Raw genomic sequence first — 27666 nt, forward strand, 5'->3', positions numbered from 1 at the left:
TAAGCACAAGCTCTCCTCTTCAACACAATGGCAACCGCAAAAAAACATCAATATAACAGAAACTCTTTTAAATGTCATAGCCTAACTTAACATTAACAGGTATTATTCAAACACACATAAAATAAAATTTTATTTTGACATTTAATCTCCTGATCTAGCCCTATGAAAAGCATGCTGGGAAGTAAAAATCCACTGTTTAGTTTCCGTTTATGCTACAAAACATATTTAGTAGTCTCAACTCAAAAATATAAGTGAACTTCCGTCTCCGAAATATATATATTTTTAAAGTGTGTAGCAACTATGAATGTTTAACTAGCTATGTTGTTTGTTTGCTATTCATTATTATAGGCCTAGTTGATTTAGCCTATGTTGTATAGCAAAGACAAACGTTTATTGACAATAAGCCACAATGACAGTGAGAATCTGTTTCTAATGCTAACAAATCATCCTTGATGATTTACAGATGGCGAATGGTTCTGTCAGCACTGAGCAATAAAACTGATTAGATTTTAGAGAAGTTTACATTACTACAAATGCATTTCAGAGAAGATGTTAGCCATGTATTGGCCCAATATCCATATTGCACCAAGTGATAAAGAAAAGGTAAAGACAAGTGTGTAAAGTACTCCATCTAGAGGACAAGGTCTGAACATGTATGCTTTTTTTGGATGACATATAGGCGAAAGCATTAGTGCCGTTAACACACACTAAATTCTCACACTCTCTCTCTCTAATACCACTTTGTAGCTGTATTTGAGTAAAAGCAAAGGCCTGTCCCATCATTCATTATGTTTTAGCTTCCCACCTGAAGTCCAAGGCCCTGTCCCAAATTGTTCCACACTTCGTGTCACGTTTTTGCTCATCTTGATTTCTCAAAACTTGTATGCTTTTTCTGGGCGAGATGGAGTGAACTGCGGCGCTGACAGATTCACACGAACGAGCACATCACGTAGCCGTGAACTGAAGGCTTGTTAAATAATACATTAAATTTCGGCGGGAAATTAAAGCTGCAGTCCGTAACTTTTGGCGCTCTAGTGGTTAATAAACACAACTGAATGCGTCTTGCGGAAGAACACTGTAGCCGGAGGAGCTACTTCTCTCTGTTTATGTCTGTGACGAGTCACGCAGGTACTGGGCTAATCCGCAGTGGTGCGACCCGCACCAGTCTAAAATAGTCCGAATATAAACACGAATATAAAAATAATTTATAATAAATAAATTATTATGTGTAGGCAACCATAGTGATTCAAGATAAGACAAAAACACGGTTTGGAAAACGTTGTAAATTTACAACAAAATATCTAAGTTACGAATTCTTCAAAACACAAGTAAATTTTTCTTTCCCATTTATTGACTGAGATTTCTCTTGTTCCCATGTTGAGAGAAATCAGGAGTAAGTGCAGAGGTGTTGTGTGTGAACATGTAGGTTACTGTAGTTCTAAATGGGGGCATTTATTCACTTGCAAAAAAACACAAAAACAAAAACAGATTCAGTATTCCTCTAATAATTAAAAACTGTAAAATGCAAACTCAGAATATTACGCAAACCTGCAATAATGAAATATTAAATTACACAAAAAAACTTTATGTATTTAATCTCACTTTATTAAAGGGATAGCACCTAAAAATTAAAATTCTGTCATCATTTCCCAGATAGCAGACCGATGTCGATTCAACGTTGATTTTTAGTTGTAAAGGTTAGTATCAATCATCAATCAAATTTCAACATTGAATCAACAGTTACGTTCAATCAGAACGTTATTACACCGAAAATAAAACATCGATTCAACATTGAAATGCGGTTGAATGGCGTGTCTGACGTTGATTCAACGTTAATTCGATGAGCAAAACGATGTTGTTTCAATGTCACGAGAAACGTTGTTTCCACATTGATTCGATGTCAGTTTGCTATCTGGGTTACTCGTCCTCAAGTTGTCCAAACCTGTATGAGTTTCAGTCTTCTGTTTAGCACAAAAGAAGATATTTTGAAGAATGTTGGTAACAGAGTTGACGGTAGGAAAAAAAATACTATGGAGGTCATGGGCTAACAACATTCTTCAAAATATCTTCTAATGTTTTTAACAAAAAAAAATCATACAGGTTTGGAACAACTTGAGGGTGAGTAAAGTACAAAATAAAATTTTTGGGGTACTCTGTCCCCTTAACCATGTGTCTTTGCTGCTGACCATGGTTCAATGATCCAATTCAACCATAGCCTACTAATAAGCAAAAATGACTTTAGATAACGATCACATTTGTTTTTCATTTTTTAAAACATCCCATTCTTCAAGCCTACATTTACATTTCCTTTAGCCTGAGGCTTTTTCATTTCACTTTTGGTGTGAAAGGGCCTAACGTTAGGGAGTAACCAAATATAGCAATGCATTACTTTTAAAAGTAACTTTCCCCAACACTGCATATACAAGTCTTAATGGTGCAGTAGCAAAAACAGAAAAAAAAACAATCTGAATCTTCAGTATCTCTGGAGGGCATCGGGAACATTGCTTACGGCAGCTTTAATTTGAAAGGTCAAAGAATTATGGAAGAATTTATAGATAATTGCTACTTTTTATCTTGTAATTACCTTTTTTCCCCTTTCTTCTTCTATGGTGGAAACAAGCTTCCATAAAGAACAAATGAAAAAACAGCAAACTTAATTATAAGTGGACTTAATTTTTTTTTAATACAGCCCTTTTTGAAGCATCCACCTTATTTTAAATGTAAGAGTGGCACAGCAATTTCTAACTTAAATGTGCAAGGCTTTCGGTGTCAGCCGCTTCCAGTTATTTTAGCTGTTACGCTATATATACTTGATGCTGCAAACTGGTACTTATATATTCATTTGTTATCGTGATCATAAACACGCTAATTTACAATTCTATGCACATTTATGAGAAATAGCACGTTGCAAAATCAGATAATCAAAGCAATTTCAGGTATATGTTCATTAAAAACATGTCTGAAATACAGGAGTTCTCAAAACATTTTACTGGATGAAAAGTAACATACATTTTTTTTAGGCTCACAATGTCTGTTGAAAAGAAAACCAATAAAAGCAAAATGACAACAAATACATAAATGCTACCAAGTTTGAAGGCCCTATTCATTCACAGAATTGCTGTTGTGCCGCGTAGAAGCCTTCAAGATTGCAAAAACATTCGTCAGTATAACATAGCGCTGTCTATACTCACTTACAGTAGTTCTTCTGCTGACTGCTATCGTGTTCAATAGCATATAACGGATTATGATGAGTCTGTATGAATTCCCAAACCCATCAAACACACATCTAACATACCAAGCTTAAAAAGAGTAAAAACTAGGCTTTTTCACTATGAGAAAACATTAATGGTCTCTCACATTCGGTTCTTTCGTGACAAAGTCGCGTTTTAAACCTTTCACGATAACTTCATATGCAATTCCCCCGAATAAACGGACTCTTAAACTGAAGCATTAGTTTAATATGGAGGTGCTAAACGCTAATTGAACTATTGCTGATTTGACATCTTAGCATTGGCATCAGTCTCTTGTGCCAAGGACAATCTGCAACGTAATGTACATTGCAAAAATAAACAATGCAAGCCATACATTACGCATATGCTCAACAGTCATCGAAAACTTGTTACATTTGTTTCCCTATACTTGAAATTCGAGAGCGTTTTCACATTATACCCTAACTGAGGCTTTCATCTTACAAGCACGTTTGAAACTAATCGATTTCTTACTAGTTTGACTTTGTAAAAAGAGTAACACACCAGACTGCAAGAATCTACGCTGTGACAACGTCAAGATGAACTTATGCGTTTGTGCCTAAATGGAAACTAAAAAAAAAAAAAATCACCCTTATGGAGTGGGACTAATTGTTTATGATTGGACAATTTTAATCACTAGGACAAATTCAGTTTGGATGCGAGAACTGAAGCTTTAGCGTAAATCTCGAAGCATATGAAATTACAACATACGTCCTACTTAAAGATTCACGTTTACATGGAAATGGTAAGGAGCCGTGAGAAATGAAAGACAACTACAGCCCAGCCTAAACAGAACAGAAGACTAAAATCTTAAAAATACATAGATTTCTCCAAAATTGATGTAGAAAATCAGAACTTAAGAAATAAAGCACTCTAAGCTCCCGAGAAAAGCGAACTTTTCCAAATGTTGCACACTATCAAATCCAACGGCTTTGAACTCCACAGACATTCATTTAACACAAAATGTGGAGCTTGAGCGTTTTAAGATGAAACCACCTTCAGGACCTGCATCTGTATGTGGAGAACGTGGAAATTAATTTTTGTAAACCAAACAAATACATAACACTAATAAACATACTCCTAACACTCAAAAAAAAGAAAAAGAAAAAGCAGCACTCTTAAGTTTCACCTCCGTTGCTTTCGGATATGGATGGGAAGGGGGGAGCTGTGGAAGTGTATTGTGGTCCCTTCAAGTGTGTATGTGAGAGTGACAGAAGGAATCAATGGACGGGAAGAGATGTATTGTGGTGAATAGCTGGCATTAGGAGATGCACAGTGCAGACACACATTGACCTGTGCATAAACAGAGGAAGCTTGTCACAAATGAGCAGAGGGCAGCCGACGTCGAGGGCATCTTCTCACTCGTAGCCCTCAGTGAAGCTGTTCCAGTCCCCCCCGGCCTCCAGACCCTCCTGGTTGGGCGGAAACTGGAAATCGGGCTGGTAGTCGTCGGGTGGGCAGGCGAACGCATTCGGCCCTTTCTTGAGTCTGTTGCTGTGGAAATGGCGGGGGAATACGTCATGTGTGGACCAATAAGAAAAGGGAAAAGCAGCATGAGATACTCACTGGTTCTTGTGTTTGGAGCCGCTGATGTGGGCCTGGTACTGCTCCACGGAGTTCAGCTCAATATTACACACAGTACATGGGTAGCCCTTCAGTGAGGAGGCTGAGAGAAATGACATGAACATTTTAGTGACTAATATGAAGACAACACAACAACAAAGAGTCATCGACAAATTTTCAACTTTGAATAGAATTAGCTTTAATATCGATTCATATGGAGGTATATCAGGTGCAGTACCGTCATTTTTTAAACATTTAAACTGCACATAAGGAAGTTTTTCCAAGAATAATATTATAATAACTTTTTAATAAGGGATGCAGCCATATGAAAATTTGCCCGATACCGATAATTCTTTATATTTGAAAGCCGATAACCGATATACTGGTTAATAAATCTAAAGCCAAATTTTTATATCACTTTTGACAGCCCGATTACAAAAACAAGTCTCACCATTAAAAGTCATACCTCAAACACACGATAATAATGTTCTCATTATGATGTTATATAGCCTATATGACAGACTTGCGCTGCACGTTGCACTTAACTCCTTTTTTTTAAGTTCATATTTAAAGTAATTCAAAACCATTATGGCATCTGAAGCGTCTCAGCTGAAGGAAATAATACATTATTTATCGTCTTTAATATATATATACACAAGACAAATTTTCTAATTGGGCCGATAACATTAAAAATTAACAAATATCGGCCAATACCGATCCTTGACCTCGGCTCGGGACAACCCCATTTACTCTATATTTAAATGGATACTTCACCGATTAGGATTAAGCTTCGTATCAGTAGAAAACCTGTAGTATTCTCGAATTACCATGCTTCCTTGCCTCATTTACCCCTGAGACGAGAGATTTATGTATTTTTTGTCTAGAAAAAAATCTTCCTGGCCAGAGGCTAAAAACTACAGCCAGTAGAAGGAGCTAGTTCTGCATGTTTTCAACCCGCTCATAGATCTCACAGAATGTACAAACAGCGTCAGCCATCTTTTAAAAAAATGTATCTAAGCTATCAGGCTCTTGCTCTGTGGAGAAAGCTGAGTAGTAGGGGTGATCGTATGTCCTCTTTTCCCGGACATGTGCTCCTCCTCCCGTCCGCAACTGCGGCCCGCGCAGGCATCCACGAGCCTCGGACCCGCGCACCAGACCTCGAGATCGCCAAAAATGTCCGGGACTCAGCTCCTGCTTTCCACAGTTGCCATTCACTACACCTACATTATTTGACACTGACACGTGCGTGCCAGCTTTGCAGGTCATGCATTCTGCTTCACAATGCTAAAACCCACATCAACCGATCACTTGTTTAGCGTTCATGTAAACACTACATTCAGACTGTGGTATACACAGTATACATTCATACTGGTCTCTGTAACCGGTAGGCGTGGCCTCGTAGGGCAGCGAAGCAAGTGCATTCTGGGAGTTGTTGTCTTTCATCCACATGAGCCAAAAATGCATTTTCTGGCTTTTCTCAGTTTAGAAGGCACCAAAAATTTCACATTTCTACTACATACATGACCCAATTTAAATACACATTCATCTTTCCAGCGGTGAAGTATCCCTTTAAAGACTTGTTTATATAATATAAATTTGTGTTTGCTGAATGCTGACGGTAGATGAGAAAATATTATAGTTTTGCTGTCCTATTACTAATAATAGAAAAGCAAAAAAGATAACTTTATATGCTTTTTCATAAACAACTTAATCTTTGTAAACAGAGAAAACTATTTTCTCTAATAAAGTATTAGACTGAACTGTTAAACAGTGAAGGTGAATAATAAAGAGAGAATGGGAGGCTGTGTGCTCATATTCTCAAGCCGTTTTCAGAGTCATCAAAATAAAAGTCATCTTTAAAATGAAAGTTCGTCTTGTGACACAATCTTTTTTTTTTTTTTTTGAGACTTATCGTACAATGCAGAGAATTTAAAAAATGCCATTACCTGCCAATATATCGGTTGACCACTACTTGCAATAACCATGTATAAAAGAATATAAAATTTAAAATATATATTCAACTCACAGTTTATTATGTTAAACAGAATTTGATGTGCATGCAAATGTATTCAATAATATTATTTTTGTTTTGTACAACCTATTCAGTTATGGCATTTGCAATATGGCAGCAAATATTTAGAAGAAAAATAATGTAGACTAAAATAGGAATTTAATTGAAAAATAAAGGTTAAAAGGAACATTACAGGTTAAATACAACAAGAGAGCTGAGAGTCTGAATTACCACTGAAAGTCATTTTGACTTCAAAAAAATGTTTTACAGAATTGTGAAGCCTGTACTTTTTTTTAAAGCTCTATTCATATTTATATATGAATTATAAAAAATAAAAAAAAATCTATAAATCCACCAAAATGAACGCTATTTTTCTGAAATTCTGAGATGTAATTCCTTACATGAGAGATGTAAGTGTTACTGATGTAATTCCTGTTTGATGTCATGAAGGCTGTGAGACCCCCCTTCTATGTTCTGACCTGGTACAATGGACGGCCCATAGGTCTCCATCAGCTTCTGTTTAGTCAGGTGTTTTTTATGTTTCTTGCCATTGTAGTGCTGCTGAGCCATGAGGGGATTGTTGAAGGAGGCCTGGCAGATGGAGCAGAAGCGGTTGGGGTCGCGCTCAGCCGGCCCCTGCACACCTTTAGGTAGCCCTTCTTCCTTCTTCACCTGTGCTTTGGGCTGAGGTAATGCTGGAAGATGAGGGAAAACACAGCAGGTCAGCTTTTTAGGTGAAATGACCAGTTCTAACCAGGTTCGGAATATAATATTAGCGCGCCATGTAATATATACTGAATATTGTCTACAATTAGCATGTGAAAAAGAAGTTAAGTCTTTATGAATCAGTCATTGAATCATTCATTTAAACCATTTGTTAAAAATCCAATTAAGTTTGAAATAAACTTCACCAATTCATATTTTATCAGAACCTCTACATGTTATTTTATTTAGTAGTCTGTTCAGAATCCAGAATTTTATCCAGAAAATCATGCATCTCTACAATGCCATTTCATTGTTTTCACAGATTTCAATGTTCCATCATGATTTTGTCAAAGGTTTAATAGACAGCCGAATGGTTGTGAATTGAGATCACAATCTTTTAACGATTAATCGACGATTCGTGAAGCTCTACTACATTGTATGTTTTAAGTCAACATGAAACGGAAGTCTTTTCTTTTCCTTATTGTGACATATATCAGAGTGAAAAGAAAAAATGTAGAGTTTGTCCATAGGGAATTGATAGGATTGTTGTGGTTCGCCATTGGTCGATCTCATGTGAGTGACAGGTTGTCCCGCCCTCGTGTCAGGGGAGAAGCAATTTTGTTGCAAGATCGAGGGGAAGATATTTTGAAAAAATTTTAGGTATTATGCATTACAAAAATACCCAGTGCAAAAGAACTGATCGCAAAGCAAGACCATCAACAAGAGTACAGCTCAGTTTGTTCATTCCTGTATTAGTACTAAATGATAATCAAGTCTTCTTACCAGGAGTCTGCTGACCGTAGGTCTTCAAGTGAAGGTTCTTGGAGTGAACTTTGCCCTGGTAATGCGACTGTGCAACCACCGGGGAAGAGAATGCCATGTTGCACACACTGCAGGCTTTGTATTTGCTCCCTTCATCGACCTCACTTGTCTGCAAAACAGAACACTGCCCATTAATACAGGACACAAACATATCCGTGATCTAATATTCAATAAGTCTCCATGACATCTGGTTGCTCATCTGACTTACAGCATCATCTGAAGACTTGAACCGTTTTGCAATTGGCTCCTCATCACCGTGAATGCTCATGTACCGGCGTACTTTGCTCGCATGTTTTTTGCTCTACAAGAAGAGACAGGAAGGTTAACATTGGGAAGGTCCTTTAGCTGTTGTTTTATAAAGTGCTTGTCATGGGACAGGAACTTTAACCACTAAGCTATGCCATCCTCAAGTACTATTCATAGTTGCATGTGAAACAGTGTGTATGCTACATACAGTGATAAACATGTTATCCAGTAGTACACTACAGTTGTCACATGACCTCAAACATTTTCTAAGCTTTATTCAGCAGGGGGTAGTCAGTCTTTTTGAAAAAAAAAATATGTATAGCATTTTTCATCCACATTTAGGGGGGGGGGGGGGGGGGGGGGTGGGCATCTTAAATTTTGACAGTCAGATCAGATGACCAGATGATGTTCATGGGTTATGCTGGAAAATGAAGGGCATGTTAAGCATATTGCATTGTGGGATACAGTCTTTGCACTAGACCCCTTGTCTACATACACACATACAACATAGTTTTGTAGACATACAAGTAAAGTAAAGTAAAAATTGTGTGTGTGTGAGAGAGAAAGTGTGCGTAGACGTTGGCGGACCCTCCTGATGATGAAAATTATAACGCGGAGTCGCGGACATCCAAAGTGTACTTTGGGCTTTAGACTGAAATACTGCTCTGAAGTAGCCTGGGAAAACCCAGACCCTCTCAGTTGTAACTGAGTAAGGGTCTGGCAAAGCTCCATAGACAATTCATTTCCACAGGGGCGTCACCAACGGACGTCGGAAAGATCTAAAACCAATCAGAGCGATGAATGACATGACGTATGCAGAGCGACGGAGAAACATCTCGAGACTCAGCAATTCTCTGTTTGTGTTAACGAAAATGACCATTTTAAATCGCTTGAAACAGACGCGATAGCTGATTCGAACGAGTGATGTTGTGATGTTCCACGGCGGCATCCATGTCTGTAATGTACAAAATCTGCGTCACCGTCTCTGCTCTGTCGTCATCGTGTAAAACGTTTCTGATTGGTGCCGCGATTTCGGCGGATTGGAAATGGGTTTCAATGGGCTCTTTGCCAGACCCACTTGCAGAGCAAATCTAAATTTGCCGGAAGTGGTCTGGGTTTTCCCAGGCTAGCTCTGAAGCGGTTTTAGAGAGAATGTGGATTTAGTGTGCGTTATGGGCTCTAAACTTTGGCATGTTTCCAACCTGTGGCAGCCTTGCACACTTGCTTCTTATGCGTACTCAAGTGGCCAAGCCCACAAGTGTGGGTATTGGTACAGGTCCTTTCTACACAAAAGTACCTTTTAAAGCAAGCCAGCTGACTCAGCAGCCATCTTGGGAAATATTTAGGGTGTGTTCACACTTCGTAGTAGCTCGGTTCGCTTGGTTTGTTTGGCCTGGACCAAAAAAAAAAAACATTTAGTCCTGGTCCGCTTAGCGTTCACATTGGTATTTATACCACCAAACCCAAAGATATTGAACCTAAAGGCATAGGGATACATTCACAATCTGATTGGTTGGCTTTTATGACATTAGCCTATATTTCGCCACGGGAACTTACCGAACATCCAAAACAATGGTGTGTGCTGAGGTAAATGCTCTCGTTGTATGCTACATATGATGGTATTTTGACCAGGTGAGAACTCGTGGAGAGCTTATAAAATGTGTATATGAGTCAAAACAGCGGCAGGAATCCCTGGAATCCGGATGGCAGCGTTCACACTTATTCAAATGAACCGTGAGCAATCGAACCAAACATGCCAAGTGTGAACACACCCTTAACTTAACCAAACATACATTTCAAATCAGCAATTAATTCTGTCATTGAACGGTATCATACTCTGTTTTACACTCTCTTATTTGGAACTTTCTTTATTAGAAGCACCAAATTGGGCATACAAATTTCTCCCTATATCCTGTCTCTGATAGCACTCAGCACAGTTACATACTGCAAAGTTAGTCAAATTCAGTTAGTCATCTGAGTATTACATGCATACAAAGTAGGGATGCATAATGATTAATCGCAATGAATCGTTTGCAGAATAAAAGTTTTTGTTTACATCATATATGTGTGTGTACTGTGTATAATAATTATGTATATATAAATATACAAACATGCATGTATAAATTTTAAGAAAAAATCTATTTATATATTAAGTATTTATAATTATATATAATATAAATTATATTTAAATATAAAAATGTATATAAACATGTGAATATTTTTTTAATATATACATGTGTGTGTATTTATAAATACATAATTATTTTACACAGTACACACACTGTATGATGTAAACAAAAACTTATTCTGCAAACGATTAATCGTTATGCATCCCTAATACAAAGAAATATAAAGTATACATACTGCAGAAATAGTACGAATAGTATGCTAGTAGTATGTCATTGTGAACACAGCCTGAAATACTTGCAATCAATATTTAGCCCTTAAAACCACGTTTTGTACTCTATTAGCTGACGAACAAAGGACGTGTTGCTCGATCATATAAACTATGTCTATGTGAATGTGAAAGCTTACCTGATAATGTGCAAGTTTCTGGGATTCTGAGATTAAGACAGCGCTACACACTTTACACTGAGAATCAGAGAACAAGTCACTGTTCTCCTTTATCATTCGGTTCACTGAAAGACAGGTCAGCATCAGAAACAGTCACTACAAAGGGGCATTTCATTGTTGTGTAAAAGAAACATACAAAACAGCTACAAGGCCAAGTATGCAGACTTAAAATAGACTTTCTATGCATTTAATTGCAAGTATCAGACTATGTCTTACATCGACCTTGTGTACACTGTTCTGCCTGTAGACACTAAAGCAGCAGTCCTGAGAGCTTGAGCTAGGCTACCATGCTTTACTCTGCTTCCCACTCTCAGGCACTGTACATTTTCGGAATAAATGTCATGTTTTACTTATAAATAATGCATCGAAAGTAACAGCATTTATTCTGAATGAGTGTCGCCGATCTCTTACCCTCGGCCGCCCCTGAAGGTAAATATGGAAAATCTCCATTCGGCTCTTGCTGCGCCATGATGTTTGCAGGAGGCGGGTTGCGCATGCGCAGACGAGACATGCGCCGCACAAGTGTCTTCATACCGAAATGCTGTAACCAATTTTTATTCTATTTACAAACAAATATGTGCACCATTTATCCTACATGCTTCACAAAATTATTTATATGCACCAAGCAATGCGCATGAGACAAGGATATGTAAGATAATCTAGACGAGGTAAACATGTCGGAGTGCAATTGAAGTGTTTAATTGCTAAAGGAATCGTTACTTTCTAACTTGGTGAGTAAAGTTGGCATTCTTTTTAAGTTACTTCCAACTAGCTGTTTACCATCTTACAGTTTGAAGTAACGCAAAATAAACTCTTAATTCCCCTTAAGACCATAGATTTGACACAAATCTGTAATTATCACCTCAAATGTTGTACTGACGTGTGCTCGTTTGCGAATAAATTGTTTTGAGTCCAATAATTAAGGAAGTGGTCTGACTCTGAATCGATCCAATTCTAACTGAACCACAATTTTGTTGTTGGTGAAAATTATAGTATATTTAATTTTTTTTTTTAAATTTTTTTTATTATTATTATTATTAATTTTTTATTAGCTGAATTTTGGCTTCAGCAAACTAAATTGGGACATGAAATTATAAACAACATTGTGAATTAAGTTTTTAAAAATATAATAAGCTTAGGGCGGGATATGTAATAATTACTGTGATTTATTTAAACGTTGGAGCATTAATATACCACATATGTGATAACAATCTATCAACAGTTTTACTTTACCCAAATTAACATGTCATGGATCTGTTTTTGTTATTTAAAAAAAAAAATTCATTGGAGTATTGTGGAGTGACTTAAACCCCCATTGGTTCATTTGCAAACAGCCCTTGAAACTTATCTTGAGTCTATAAAAAAATTCTATAAAATAAATGAAAAGGTAAATTAATTTATATTTGTAATGTCCTTTAATTTAATTATTTTTATGTATTTTATTATTGCATTTGCGTTTTTTGTTAAATGTCTTGAGAACCAGTGGATTTTTTTTGTACATTTAAAATTCAGCGTCATGTGGCGACGTAATGACGTAAAAGAATCATTGAACCGGTTCTTTGAAACAAACCGATTCACGGAAATGATTCGATCTAGCGCGCGCTGTCGGCTATGACGTAACGTCTTCGGTCTCTCTTGTCTCACGTGACCTGACCACCGCTTGTGAAAATTTCCTGGAATCGAAATCCTTGTTTTTCGAGGCTTTGACTGGCCGGACTAACATTGTATTTACCTGATATGAACATTGAACGCGTGCAGACGAAGTTTCTGAGCAGTTAGCTGAGGTAGCGTCTCAGAGAGCGTGTCTAAAGGTGCGTAAGTTAGAGAGAGGGAAAATAAATGTTATTGAGGTCGCATGATGCCCCGCCGGAAGCGCACACCGGATGAAAGCGGAAGAAGAGCTAAAGTCAGCAGAGTGGAGCACAATGAGGAGACCCTGGTCATATCTGATTCTGAACAAGAGGTACTGTGTTTGCAGTAACGTTAGACAACCACCTTGTGTGTGTGTGTGTGTGTGTGTGTGTGTGTGTGTGTGTGTGTGTGTGTGTGTGTTCGTTAAAGGTTTGAGAGTTGGTCAAGTGTGAAAAACAACAACTTCTCTTTAAGAAATACCATGCTAACAATTGTTTCTGCTAAACATTGTTATTGCCACATATTTATTATTGGCTCAGTTGGCTGTTGTGCTTATTTCAGTGCCAGTAACGTCACCAAATGTAATTGCAAAATGTATTATAAATGTATTGGATGTTTTTCAAACATTCTAGATTCAATGCACAACATAAAAAAAAATACAAATGCATTGTGCCCTTGTAGTCTTTAATCAAAATAACTTACCCTCCCTCTTGCAACAACTTCTCTTCTCTGATGATGTGAGGGCAGGACATCCTGTCACTCACATGAGATTGACCAATAGCAAACCACAACTATCCAATCAATTCCCCATGGACAAAATCAAGTCCCGCCCCACATTTCTTCTTGCTCCAGAAGCCGTTTCACTCGTATATGCGTCACAATAGTGAAGAAAAGACTATTGCAACTTCCGTTTCATGCAACTTTTATTACCATGACATTTTTATACATAACTGTGGTTCATTTTAAATAAATACATAACTGTGGTTCATTTTAAATATAAGGAATAAAATGACAATAAACCGACTTTAGATTTGACCTTTTGTATCCTCAGGAGGATGATAGTTCCCTTAAACAGTCCTGTCGGACATCCCGGAGGAGACGAAGAGAGAACGAGTCCCAACTACGAGGTACCGCAACTCAGATTTTCTTAACAAATCATAAATTGTGCCTGAAATATTAGGCATACGTCTCATTCAGACCCTTCTATGCCTCAATTCTCTGAAATTTCAGAGATGACGGAAGAAGAGATGCTGCTCTTGGCCATGAGACTGAGCGCTCAGGAAGCGAACACTGCCGCAGAGAGACGACAGCTGGAAGACAGCGACATACAGAAAGCCATAGAAGAAAGTCTTCATGTTGGGGAAACACTTTTTCTCACAAAGGCTGGAATACACTACACGACTTTTAAAAATGGGAACGAATTCATAATCATGAAATCTGATTTTTTTTCTGTGTTTAAGTGCTACAATCGGGTCCCCGGTGCATCTACCAACCTAGTGCCGCCATTTGGTTTTCGCAAGCGATAACACCGCAGCCAGTTCTAACGGAAAGTTCGAGCAAAGCATGCAAACTGTTTTGTCGTTGCTGCACAGACGAGCACTGAACACTATTTGACCAAAAAATGTCACAACTGTCTTATAAAGACCTCATGGAACTGTGTCAACTTGTGTAAAAGTTAAATATGACGGTACATGTAAGTCGATGAGATTAATCAATGTAACTCTACATAAATGCATCCATTAACCATTCAGAAACGTCAAGGCGCATCTAAAAGTTGCAACCTCTTCATGAGTCTCTGTAAGGCTGCACCCCGCTACTGGTTATTTCTGGGATTTTGGATGAGTGAGATTCACATGTTTTGTTATTGCTGGAGTATCTGAAGCAAAATCGGCGCGTTTTACCCAAAAAGGGGCAAATTTGACGAGCTATCATAAATGATCTGGGGGGTATTTTGTGCTGAAATTTCAGACACATTCTGGGGACACCATATAATTATATTACATCTTGTGAAAAGGGGCATAATATGTCACCTTTAAAACACTAGGCATCATACACTTGCTGACTTTCTAAATGGTTACAGAGAAAAACTGTCACCATGCACTAAACGACTGAGGATCACACACTACCAGACTTTCAAGTCATACCATAAACAACCAACATATACCTCTGCTAGGAGATGCATGACACATGAAAACAATACGTGTTCTAGAATCGACTCGAAATATCAAATATGTTTGATCTCCTCCGACTGGATAGAATCAAAGTCTGAAGCTAAGAAGTCGGAGTCTGTGCCCATCAGACACCATGTGATTTTCTGTGAAATCTGCCATCTCCGAGACTCTGACTGACCAAAATCTGTGCAAATGCGTAGTGGATTCCAGCCTTAAGTCACACAAGTCACAAGCCTCATACCAACAGAGCAGAATGGCATTAATCAAAAGTGCTGCATGTGTGTCTGCAGGAGAGCGCAGTAAGTGACTCGCAGGGTCAGGATGAAGCAGCCAGCTCTTCAGGTCATCCACAGCAGAGTGTAGCAAATACAATATTGCACTTGAGACGAAAGCTGTCTTACCCCAGACCAGATCAGAGACACAGCGGGAACGTGAGGGAAAACACTAGTCCGCTGCAAGAAATGCCTGATCTGTCACAGGTGACCTCCTCGCATCTTTCATCGAGGAGTTTAACTCAGGTCTCCAAGACTCCTGCTACCTCTCAGGTTAGTATTTATGAAATGGTTTCACATTATATTATTAAATAATAATAAATATCCTTCTTAACCGTATAAAGCCTACTGTTGTATCATATTTGATACACAAATTTCCAAGGCCTCTAAAATATTCAAAATGATCTCAAACTTGCTTTTGTACGCCATCTATTATATACCTTCTTTCATCTGATTGATAGTTTATATTGTTGTAGCAAGTAAAAGGCCTTTTAGTAAATATGTTTAGTCTAAATATGTCTCCTTTCAGGTGGTAGTACATGTTTGTTTTGTTTTTACCAGTTTTTATACTTTTATTATATATACAGTTAAAGGGCTAGTTCACCCAAAAATGGAAATTCTGTCATTAATTACTACTCACCCTCATGTCGTCAAACCCGTAAGACCTTGAATGAAGATATTTTTGATGAAATCTGAGAGCTTTCTGATCCCTCCATAGGCAGCAATGTCATAGCAACTGTCAAGGACCTGAAAGGTATTCAAGACATTGTTAAAATAGTCCATGATGTGACTACAGTGGTTCAACCTTAATGTTATGAAGTGACGAGAATACTTTTTGTGTGATTTTTTTTTTTAACTTTATTCTACAATCTCTTCTTTTCCACGTCATTCGACGTAGTGTAAACACAAACAGTGCAGCTCTTCCTGGTTTTACGTCAGAACACACTAGCTCCTGCGTCAGCATCACGTGCATGTGTCGTGGTGCTCACGTGAACAGCGTCGGCCAATAGTGAGGTTCTTGCGTAGAACCTGAAAGCGCTGCACTGTTTACATTACGAGAATAGCATAATAGGAGATTCTGACACAGAAGAGAAGAAATTGTTTAATAAGTGTTAAAGTGTTTTTTGTTTTTTTTTGCGCACAAAAGTATTCTTGTCACTTCATAACATAAAAATGTTTAACCACTTTAGTCACATGGACTATTTTAACAATGCTTTTTCCTTTCTGGGCCTTGAAAGTTGCAATGACGTTCCTGCTAATGGTTCAGAAACCTCTCGGATTTCATCAAAAATATCTTAATTTGTGTTCCGAAGATGAATGAAGGTCTTGTGGGTTTGGAACGACTTGAGGGTGAGTAATTAATGACGACTTTAAATTGTTGGGTGAACTAACCCTTTAATTATAAAAGCATTTACCTTCCCCTTTGTTTCCCACATGTTGATGCATATTCCCAGGACAAGACCTCAGATAAACTGACAGTCATCAGCGACACTCCGGAGGATGAGCTCTTCAAATCTCGCTCAGAGTCCCAGTTGTCCCCTGTCTTCCCCAGGCATCGCTTGATTCGCCAGCCTGTAGTATGTGTGGAGAAGCTGAGTCAGGAACTCATCCCGGGGAGCGCAGGCTCAATAAACTTTCACACGGAGGACAGCACTGTCACTTCCACCTGCGCTGACAGGTTTCTGTCCCCACGGCAGGATTCATCTATTTCCAAATGGCCTGTCTTCACTCAGGAGCGCTTCAAACCAACAAGCGATCTGCCAGAGGACAAAGATGGCCATCAAAATGCTAACGGGAAGGAAGACGATACTCAAATACCTGATGAAGATACCCCTTTACCAACGCAGCTAAGCCAAGGTTTGAGCACAGATCCAGATACGTGCCTTTCACCTTCTAGAAGATCCCAGATATCAAGCCCCAAATGTGTGCCTGAAAACAGCAAGGAAGACGTCACTGAAACAAGTGTGAGTAGGACAGCTTAAAACATGGTTTCCATGGTACCACATTTTTTTTAACATTAACACTAAAAATAAATATGTCTTAAGCACCAAATCAGCATATTAATCAGAATATGGAAGGATCATGTGACCCTACAGACTGGAGTAATGATGCTGAGAATTGTGCTTTACCATCACAGGAATAAATTATGATTGCGTTTTGAAATCTCACCAACCCCTAACATTTGAACGTTAGTGTGTATATTCTTCAGAGAGCTTCATTCTAATCCCATTCACATGTTTTTTGTAGAAGACTAGTTCTATCTTATCAAGTTTTGAATGGATTAAAGGCCAATTCACACCAAGGATTACATTATATATAACAATAAAAATATAGTTTTAAAAATCGTTCTATAATTAGAACGTTATTCTGCGTTGGTGTGTGGACAGTTATCGTTCATGGTGTCAACAGGCCTTCATCCTCTAATGCATGTTCTAATCATTGTATTTCAAAGATTTAACTAATAATGACTCAATTCTGCTCTTGGAGAGCTACCCAAGAAGGTCTTATGTGTAAAAATCTGTGGAAATAGTGTAGTATCTGTAAAATCCTTGACCTACTATGTTACCCATACGTTCTCATTCTGTATATAAGAAACATAAAATGTGAATTGGGATTCGCCTTAGATCTCCAGAGATGTTATTGAACGTCTCTGACTCTATCTAGCATCTCTATTTGTGTTCTAACTCTATTGTGTTATCATTTTAACAGAAAACTCCTGACCAAAAGCAAGTGGATGATCAAACCACTCAGGGTGAGAATGTAAAATCTGACACTGGTATGTTGTTTCTTACACTCCTCCTCTCTACTGTGGCCATACTGGCAATGTTTGCTCTATTTACTCTGAGACATATGGCCTAGAACCAAGAGTTTACCGTTTTCAAATTGCCATCTTTGTCTGATACTGCTAGACAAATATAGATTAACTTACATAGATCATTTCTAAGTGGTACTTTGAGGATGGATAGTCATGACAAACGAAATGCTTAGTGTTGAATATAGAAGTAAAGCAGTTTGATTGTGAGTTCTGGCAATAGAAAAGCATTTACTTTATGCTTCAAGTTGTATGTGTGGTTGACACTGTTGCTGCAAGACTGAGCAGTGTTTTGCAGTATTCGTCGCCACACAGAGCGAGTTTGGTTCCTGCCGACAGGGCCTGTCAAGTTACTGGGTTCTCTGTGCGATGGTTCCATACAAATGTTAATTCAGCCTGGCCAATTATTCAGCCCTTTTAAAAATGATAATTGTTTAAAAGTTTTAAACCTCCTATTGACATACTCTACCGTTAATACTTTTATACAGAGTGACCGTAAAGACATGTGATGTTAGAAAAGATTTCTATTTCAAATAATTGCTGTTCTTTTTAACTTTCTATTTATCAACGAATCCTACAAAAACATGTATAAGAAGTCTGACAAAAAAACATGTGCACAATATCTGTGATTCTGAACACTTGGGTTCACCCTAATCATTTCATCATGTGTTAAACTGCAGAAAAAGCTCCAAACCAGTCTTGGAATGAAATTACCAGTCACATGGTCTTGCATTTAGCAGATGATGATGATGATGAAGAAGATGCTGGCAGTGAAGAGGTAGGCAGGATACTGTACTTTTAAAGTTAACAGTTTGTACATTTAAAACAACTGCATGTTAATGCACAAGAATATTATTATATTAATCACTATTTGAATGTTTTCCGAATATGTAAGCCTCTTGTAAGCACAATATTGCCATAACCAGATACAGCTAATGTTCTGCTTTCTAGAAATTTTAATCTGGCATATGCCTGTATTCAGAATTGTGGGTCAAAATATCCACATAAATGAACATTCACTTGTATCAGTGCATGTCCAAAAAATATAATATGTGCATGTCTTAGATTATTGTGAATATGCTGATTACAAAAATATTCCATTAGCTACATGTAAACATCCAGGTTTAACCAGAATTTGAAAATGGTGTCATTTGCAGGTTCTCTTCCCAAGCCCAGTCAAGAAGATTTCAATCAGGCAAATCAGGACTGAGCTTTCCCCAAACCAGTCCTGTGTCTCTTCAGCTACCGTCACCCTCGATCCTTCCACACAAGACACACAAATGTCTCAGTCTGTCCTGGAGGAGGACTCAAGAGCTTCCAAAGGTGCTGAATCCCAACCCTCTGACCGTAAGCCTACACATACTTCACTGGGAAAAGGACCATGCTCAATCTCTTACTACTGGGGAGTGCCTTTCTGTCCCGTGGGGCAAAGCCCGGACGAGTACACGCGTGTGATCATGTGTCAGATGGAGGTGTACGAGAAGAGCCTGAAGGAGGCCCAGCGAAAGCTGCTGCGCAAAGCAGATTGGGGGCAGCCGGTGAGTGACATCAACCGTCAAAACGTCACAGTACGGCGTTTATAGGAACAATCTGAAATTAATCAGCTTTCCTCATGAATATTATGTCACATATTTAGTTTTATTTTATACAGTCAAACCAAAAATGATTCAGACACCAGATATCTTTTTTTATATTCTTTTACTAGTGGGGGGAGGACACTATAGTTAATTTATGCAAGTGAGGATAGCAAAATAAAGCAAACTGTGACATATTATACCCATAAAGTATTCATACAGTGGACTACCAGTAAAATTTATAAAAATTTGGGACCAAAAATGTGTTCAGACACTTTGACCTGACCATGTTTTGCTTAAGTGTTTTTTCTTTAATTGTTAATGCAACTTTTTTTACACCACAGACTGAACAAAGTTGAGCATTACTTGGTAATTGGTGATTTAAATTGGTATTATCTTATCTAATAGTGTACTTAAATTTAACAGCTGACAGCTACTCAACCTAATTGATTTGTGAGACAGTCTAACAGAAGAATGGCCAAAACCAGAGAAATATCAACTGATATTTGATAACTGGGTTCTTGTCATATTTTATTACCATTTTCTAAACTATAGGGAATAAACTGTGATAATGTAAGAAATGGTGTCTGAATACATTTTGGTTTGACTGTATCTGCCAAAGCCACTGTAACAATACCTTTTTTAATATAGCGTATTAGTGATGTAGATTGCCAAATGATACATATGTCTGTTTTTAGGTGTTGCCTGGCTCCTCAGAGAGGCCATTCGGTGGGAGGAGATGGAAGCGCAACAGAGCTCCTCAGCTGTCAGAGGATGAGGAGGAGAATGAAGAAGAGGGAGGGAAGGAAAAGAACAGAAAAGCGGTACAAGAAGAGAGGGAGGAAGAAAGGCAGGGGTCTGTGCTGGGGTCACAGGAGGAGGCTGAGGGAGGACTGAGTGAAACTTACGTAGTTGTGTCTTCTCCAGAGACAAAAGATGAGCAGGTGGTGAGTATACTGGTTTTTCTAGGGATGTCGTGTCATGTGAAATGAACCGATTTTGTTGTCAGAACTGGAATTTCAGCATGTCTGCTTGCTTGGATCCATGGCTCCAAGTAGCTTTGTATTTTTTTTTTTGTGTAATACCATCATCAACCACAAGATGACACTCCAGTTATTGACAGTAACAAAGACAGAATGTTGCTGCACCTGTTGCTTGCTGATATCTTGTTTGCCTTCTCAACAGGAAAAAAGCCCTTTCTTCAGCCAAGAGGAGCCTGTAACTGCAGCCGCAAATAGATCGTTCAGGTAAACGTGTAGTTCTGGTGTTAAGATTTCCACCACAGCAACTTTTCCACCAATTATGTTACACATTCTTTTACCCTCTGAAAGAATTAGGTGACATGCTTATGTCAGAAGCACACAGTCAGCACCAAATCTAAAAAAAGGCTATATCAGTGACACTTTACTTAAAGCCTTTATGTGCATTATAAAAGTAGTTTTAATGTAGTAATCATGCCTTGTAATGCATTGTATGGTCTAATATACTTTTAAAAACTTTTAAGGGTCTATAAGTTAAAAAGACACTAGACATTTATTATGTTACAAAATATTTATATTTAATTTATTAATTAATAATTATATTAAATTTATTTAAGATTTATATAATAAATGCTTTTTTTAAAACCTCTTGTTCATCAAAGAAAAATAAATGTATTGTATATCATTTACATTTGTTTTATTGCATACGTACCCATTTTATTTTTCTCATTTCTTATATACAGTATTTGAAGGAATAGTTGGCATAGAACTGAAAGATTTACTCAAAGTGATGAAGTGGATGGTGCGGAAGCTCTAAAAAGGACAAGTAGCATCATAAAAGTATCATAAAGCTTATGGTTTAACGTTATGGTTTAATCTCACATCTCATTGACAGGAAGAAACCTCCGTGGGATATTTCAGATGAAACTCAAATAAAGGAGCAGGAGGAACAGGAAGTCCAGACTCATGAGGGTTGTGAAGAGGATGAGATCGTTTGTCCAGGTATGTGACTGAAGTTTCCTGCTCTTCAGTAGATTATGAAAGCATCTCCTGTGGCATAAACATAATTCGGTTGAATGTGAATACAGAGACTCAGATGACTGAAAACAGCTCACCAGAGCTAATGATCACCAGTCCTGCCAGTCCCGCACAGGTACAGTAGCACAATGCAAACACACAGGCAGCATCAACTCTTTATTTACAAGCAGAGTGAAGGACCTTGTAATTGTGAGAGGGCTTCCCTGGTTCACAGCCCCAGTCTCACGCTGCCAGCGTCGGCGAGGTGATGGAGGTGGAGGAGGGAGGAGGGGCGTCTGTGGCAGCGGAGGAGATGATGGAGCAGGAGATCGATCCTGGTCCTCCTCCTCACAGTCAGAGGATGGAGTGTCCCATGTGCTCCAAACTCTTCCCCTTCAGCAGGATCGAGATCCACGCCGCTTTCTGCGACGGCGAAGCAGACCAGCAGGAGGAGCAATCACAAGGTCAGCTCTGGAACCGCTCAAGTCAAGTCCGGTCACCTTCATTTATAGAGAGCGCTTTATACCATGCAGGTTGTTTCAAAACAGGAAAATAATGATTCAATGATGGAAACGAAAGACAATAGTAAATTCATTATTCAGGAGAAATCTGTTCTGAGATTATTCAGTTCCGTTCAATAACTGTAAGTATGAAATTAGTTAATGAGGACGAATTAACATTGATCCGATCCACCTTCACATTAAAAGTATTACGCTTCTGGGATTTATTACTAAAACGTTATGGTTTAATGTAATATACTTAAATGTTAATAATGTATTAACATATAATGTAATCAAAAGTTGGACATATGACAGAAAGAGTTAGCACTGAGATTTTAGTGGAAATACATATGCAGTTGGTGTGCATAGAGTCTATTGTCTGTGAGATATTCGTGGAAAATATCAATACATTTGTGAAATTAACTATTTAGTTTTCTTGTAGTTGCTGCCCGACGGAAGAGGACCAGAGGAAATTTAACAGAGGCATCTCAGCGATCTGGCAAGTACGTGCAGCAAACGTTCAATGAACATGTTGAGAATAAATTACAATAGTAGTGTCATAGAAGACGCGACACACATTTGAATGGTCTTTTTCTTCACAGATCAGCAGAGATGGAGAAGTGCTTCCTGTGTCAGGAGTTGGTTTCTCCCCACGAGTATCCAGAACATGTCAATGTGTGCTTTAAAAAGAAAGACCCGAGAACTAATCAGGTGACCGTCACATACTGACACAAGTATGCTTAATCATCATTTTGAAATGCTTAGCGTTCTCGGAGAGGATTTGTATTGTGTCAGGGCTCGACATTCACTTGTCCGAGTAAAAAATGTGCTAGTCCAGAATTTATTGTTATTTTTTGTGTTGTAAATATAATTTATTCTGAAGCAATATTCTCATCACTGTTCAATCAGCGTTGACATATTTAACCCTTGTGCATCCTTATGGACATTTTTCGCTTTTTCAGTTTTGTTTTTTTGATCACTTTGCCTGTGTTAATGCTAACTGCATAAAATTTGGCACAGGTTTGTATTTTTATTGGAATTTTACTATTTCACCCCCATTTCCTTTAAAAAGCAAAAAATACTTCCTCTCCCCATTGAAACCCCCAAAAATGTTTTTTTGTTTTTAAATGTCCCCATTGAAACCATTAAAACTACATTTTTTTTATCCCAGGGCCATTTAACTATAAAATGATGCAATCTTTGTTGAGAGGCGTTCATTCTGTTGGCAAGGATTCAATATTTAAATTTGTACTATTTTTTAAGTTTGGCCTATAAAGCAATAACTCGCTTTATTCCTGTTTTTTTGCTTCTGCATATTAAAGAGCCAAGTGTGTGTGTGTGTGTGTGTGTGTGTGTGTGTGTGTGTGTGTGTGTGTGTGTGTGTGTGTGTGTGTGTGTGTGTGTGTGTGTGTGTGTGTGTGTTTGAGATATTCTCAAATTTGGAACACAACTTATTTACATTTATGGCTTTGTTTTTCTAGCTGTTTTAGAGTTCAACTTGTTTCATAAAAAAATATATTTTATATAAAATAATGTTCATAAATAATTTTCATACATTGAAATCTATATAACTTTTTTTTGGATTTACTTCTTAAAAGATTTTTTAAGTCAGCAATAATATGCCACTGGTCTTCTTTAAAATGAGACCAAACTTAAGTCTGTGCTCCCAAGCTTCAATATTTCATGATAGTTTATTGACACAGACATTTTTGTCCACTATTTTCCCCTCTAATCTTATAAATATATGCTTTATCTTTCATTTTAAATTCTTAAATTTGATCAATAAATTAAATTTGAATAAAAATACACTATAGCTGTTACCAATCAAATTAAATAATTTACACTGAAAAATTACAACTGCTTTAAATAATGTTATGAGATTGTTTTTTAATAAGAAATGTTGTAAAGAATGATACTCTTAAACACTAAGCCGCCAGTAGGTGGCAGCAGGTGATCGTCTTAAAACGATTTGTTCAATGTGTCATTGAATCTTTGTCTCAAACGTCTAAAACGACAAGCGTTATGTCGAGCCTTGTGTTTTATATCAAGTTTCATTATTGTAGTGTTTTTTGCAGGAAAACGGCCTACTTTCTGCTCTGGAACGGACAGAACGGAGACCTACTGGTGGTGTGTAATATTGAGTTACATTTATTGAATACATTTACATATTGATTACATTTCTGCTGTTTATGCCAATAAAGCTTGAGTGATGAGGCTATTATATTTAATTCTTCACTTTCAGGCAGTGATGAACCTGGACCATCTGATGTTTCTACAAAGAGCAGCTGGTACAATTTCAATATTGTTTGCTAAACATTGTATGTGCATATGCCTTTAATCCCCCCCACCACCCCCATAAAATCAGCAGTAATCATTTCATGAATGCTTCCCCAGTTGTCTTGCCGATCCTGCGGTGACGGGGACGTCTGAAAGCGCAGACTCCTCGTCGATGACTTCCTGTCCCAGTAACACCTTCAGTCCTCGATCCGAAAACACTGACTGCCTTATTGACTCCTCTAAGAACAGCCTAAGACTCTCAAGAAAAAGAAGATTCAAAAGATAGTGTCGACATGCATTTAGTAACACTGGTGTCTGTGCTTTTCAATGCCTCTCCGTTTCTATGGCTTTTATAAAATTAAAAATGCACAAATTTATATATTTAAAGTCTTTGTTGTGTTATAAAGGTGTATTAAATAATATTGAATAATATTGACACCTCATGACGTTTGTATTAAGTGTCTGTTTTTAACCCTATGAATCATACTTCTGCATGTGCCTTTTTCTTCAGTGGAGTTTCGCTTGTGGGAGATAAAGTTCCCCACGCATATGAAGTTGCTTGGTTTGAAATTGAGCGGTGCTTCATCGCTGCGCTATTGGCACTGGACCTTTTGTGTCCGAAATTGTTGTGAGCGCACCTTTACAGCAAGCTTTACTTTACATTTTCATTGAGAAGCTTGCAAACATTTACCATATCGGTTTCTGAATGTCCCTTCTAAAGTGCTGGGTATATTTTAAACCCTCAAATGGTTATCGTTTCCTGTGTACACTTCTGGTCTTTGGGGGTTTATATGACCCCAAACATGTATCTTTGTCAATCGCTCTGATTGTACAATAATACAATACAATAAGTTATAGATTTTTTTTTTTCGTTTATAGTTTTTTTTTTTTTTTTTTTTTGCACTTTACACGTGAAGGTCACATCTCAAAGTGCTACAGGTGCAACAGGTAAAAACATAAAAACACAAAAACAGCAAGAAACAAAATTCTATTAAGAAAATGCAGTTAAAAATAAATCGGTCTTTAATTTATTTTTAAAAACCTCTATAGACTGTGGCACCCCCAGGTCTCCCACAGTGCAGAGTTTAGATTTGGGAACATGGAGTTTGTGGCTATCAGAGGAACGGAGATGTCGGGTTGGGTTGTGTGTATTAAGTTCTTTGAGGTACAATGGTGCGCTGCCGTAGACACACTGATAGGTCAGGAGACAGATCTTATATTCAATCCTGAATCTAACAGGAAGCCAGTGAAGTTTATGGAGGATAGGTGTGATGTGCTCAAATTTTACCTCTCATCTATACATTTATGCTCTTCTTTTGTGGGATATGAAGTACTTTTTTACCTATATACTTATAAAATATATACAAATCCTCAACTACACCATTAACGTGTGTGTGAGAGAGAAAATAATTTTTTTGTTTTTTCACTTTTTGTTTTTTCACTTTTTTCACTATGTGTGTATAGATATATAATGTAGAAAAAGTGACAACATTTTAGGCAACTGAGATAAAGGGAACCATGTTTATTAACTACGGAAACGTCGGTCGGGGTCATATAGACCCCAAGGCCCGATTGAGGGTTTTAAGGGCTTAAAGAAATGTTGTCTTTCTCTAAACATGCTAGTCAGTCTCCGACCAGATGAACTACAGGTTGACTAGGCATATTTAAGCCATGTGGAATGAAGTAATGCAACATTAATATGCCATTCTGGTTTCTATACACACACACACACACTCAGGATCAGAGGTTTGGGAGAGCAGTGTCTGATTTGTGTATTGTGTAATGTAATTTGATTTGTGTGATGGCAGCGCCATCTTGTGGAATTTGTATGATACAGCACTTCATTGTTATTAGGGTTTCCGCGGGCCATTAAAAAGCATTACAAGTCATTAAATCCAGAGAGCAGCTTGGTTATTGAATACTTTTACCTCATTTTACTCAGAAAAATTTAAATTCATGATTCTGTTTTTGTACCCAAGAGTGGAGCAAGTGGCGGACTGGCACCAAAAAGAGGCCCTGGCAATTTTAGTAGAGAGGCCACATTTGTCTTCTCTGTCATTGCTGGGCACAGGCTTTTTAGCAAATAACTCCACAATATTGGCGCTTTTCCCACTCTTCTTCTCTCTCCTTTTTTCTGCTCCACCCTTTTCTACTCGCCGTTTTCTCATTCCTCGATCCATTTTCTTTCACTCTGTGTTGTTGATATGCTCTCATTACCTATCATTCACTTGTCATTATCTATCATCTCATCAGGTCAATGATCGTGAGAAATTCCTTCGCGAATTTCAAGAAGTTGAGATCGCGAGAAATTCAAAATAGCCTACCTTATAAATAGAGAGATTACATACATATAGGCTATTTGTCCTTCACAGGAAAAATAGAAATAAAAAGTCATTATTATTATTTAGTTCATAGGGCTATTATTTTCCAGAGATAGGCCGTGGTGTTTGTTTGTTTGCTTTTTTCCTTGTTTTTTTGTGACCGCCTGCAGCTCCGCTTAATTTATTATTAGGCTATTTTATTCATATTTACATTTACATTCATGCATTTGGCAGACGCTTTTATCCAAAGCGACTTACATTGCATTCAAGCAAGGTACACATTTTTACATTTTGTCAGTTCATATAGGCTATTATACTTTATTTATTTATTTAGCCTTTTTATATGGTTGTGCGCCACAAGTTGTGATGAGCGGCGAGCGAGCCGCTGGTGGTGCTGCCACTTGCAGCCATTGCGCCAATAGGCGGCCGCTTCCTCACTTTATTTAGCCTATTTATTTGTTTGTGATGCGGCCACAACAAGTGATGAGACCAGGCGGCCACAGTGGCATTTGCCCACATTGCCCAACGGCCAGTCCGTCAGTCCGGAGAAGGCTTCTCCTCTCGGACATAATGTCATTCAGGCTATATTTACTCACAAACTGTAGCTATACCATTTAAAAGTTTGGGATCGGTAAGAATTTTGTATCTTTTTGAAAGAAGTTTGGATATAGAAGTTACACTGTATCAATGAATCCTGAAAAAAAGTATCACAGGTTATAAAAAAAATATTAAGCAGCATAACTTTTTCCAACATTGAATAGCTGAGGATCAAAACAGCATAATCATTATATCATGTGACACTGAAGACTGGAGTAATGAAGTTGACAATTCAGATGATGATAGAATAATTGGTCTGTGTTTTCATGCTTTCCCCCTGCACATGTGCAAATGTCCTCAAAGAAAAGAGGGAATATGGAGGGAAACAGGAGGAATGCATGTCA

At 37.9% G+C, this 27666-nt stretch overlaps 2 protein-coding genes across 5 annotated transcripts; one reads left to right on the plus strand and one right to left on the minus strand.

Annotated features, from left to right (window-relative positions):
- Window positions 1–1594: 1594 nt before the first annotated feature.
- znf346 (zinc finger protein 346) lies at window positions 1595–13545 on the minus strand. 4 transcript variants are annotated; one of them, XM_079586593.1, is made up of 8 exons: window positions 13504–13545; window positions 11581–11710; window positions 11131–11234; window positions 8558–8650; window positions 8311–8458; window positions 7302–7517; window positions 4815–4914; window positions 1595–4742 (listed from the first exon to the last, which is right to left on the minus strand). In XM_079586593.1, the coding sequence occupies exons 2-8, from the start codon at window positions 11699–11701 to the stop codon at window positions 4607–4609; spliced, it is 918 nt and encodes a 305-aa protein (XP_079442719.1). In that variant the 5' UTR covers window positions 11702–11710; window positions 13504–13545; the 3' UTR covers window positions 1595–4606. The 4 variants fall into 4 exon arrangements, 3 of the variants coding, with proteins under 3 accessions (XP_079442719.1, XP_079442718.1, XP_079442717.1); XM_079586592.1 differs by lacking the exon at window positions 13504–13545 and adding an exon at window positions 12902–13084; XM_079586591.1 differs by lacking the exon at window positions 13504–13545 and adding an exon at window positions 12032–12148.
- Window positions 12993–26289, plus strand: uimc1 (ubiquitin interaction motif containing 1). The gene is made up of 18 exons (XM_079586590.1): window positions 12993–13132; window positions 13853–13928; window positions 14032–14156; window positions 15263–15517; window positions 16699–17208; window positions 17954–18020; window positions 18737–18834; window positions 19214–19594; window positions 20329–20577; window positions 20816–20877; window positions 21506–21612; window positions 21699–21763; window positions 21863–22091; window positions 22570–22630; window positions 22730–22838; window positions 24203–24254; window positions 24370–24415; window positions 24522–26289. Exons 1-18 carry the CDS (start codon window positions 13025–13027, stop codon window positions 24688–24690), a joined length of 2769 nt encoding a protein of 922 aa, XP_079442716.1. The 5' UTR covers window positions 12993–13024; the 3' UTR covers window positions 24691–26289.
- The last annotated feature ends 1377 nt before the right edge of the window (window positions 26290–27666 follow it).

Source organism: Phoxinus phoxinus (genome assembly GCF_949152265.1).
Source record: "Phoxinus phoxinus genome assembly, chromosome: 17".
NCBI classification, from domain to species: domain Eukaryota; kingdom Metazoa; phylum Chordata; class Actinopteri; order Cypriniformes; family Leuciscidae; genus Phoxinus; species Phoxinus phoxinus.

Excerpts from the sequence above, each read along its gene's own strand:
- znf346 (XM_079586593.1), bottom strand. The coding sequence starts at position 11,701 with ATGAAGACACTTGTGCGGCGCATGTCTCGTCTGCGCATGCGCAACCCG. Across the intron at positions 11,235-11,580 it reads ACCTTCAGGGGCGGCCGAGG|TGAACCGAATGATAAAGGAG; the intron begins GTAAGAGATCGG and ends CCTGTCTTTCAG. Across the intron at positions 4,915-7,301 it reads TGGGCCGTCCATTGTACCAG|CCTCCTCACTGAAGGGCTAC; the intron begins GTCAGAACATAG and ends CATTTCTCTCAG.
- uimc1 (XM_079586590.1), top strand. The coding sequence starts at position 13,025 with ATGATGCCCCGCCGGAAGCGCACACCGGATGAAAGCGGAAGAAGAGCT. Across the intron at positions 19,595-20,328 it reads AAGCAGATTGGGGGCAGCCG|GTGTTGCCTGGCTCCTCAGA; the intron begins GTGAGTGACATC and ends GTCTGTTTTTAG. Across the intron at positions 22,092-22,569 it reads GCAGGAGGAGCAATCACAAG|TTGCTGCCCGACGGAAGAGG; the intron begins GTCAGCTCTGGA and ends GTTTTCTTGTAG.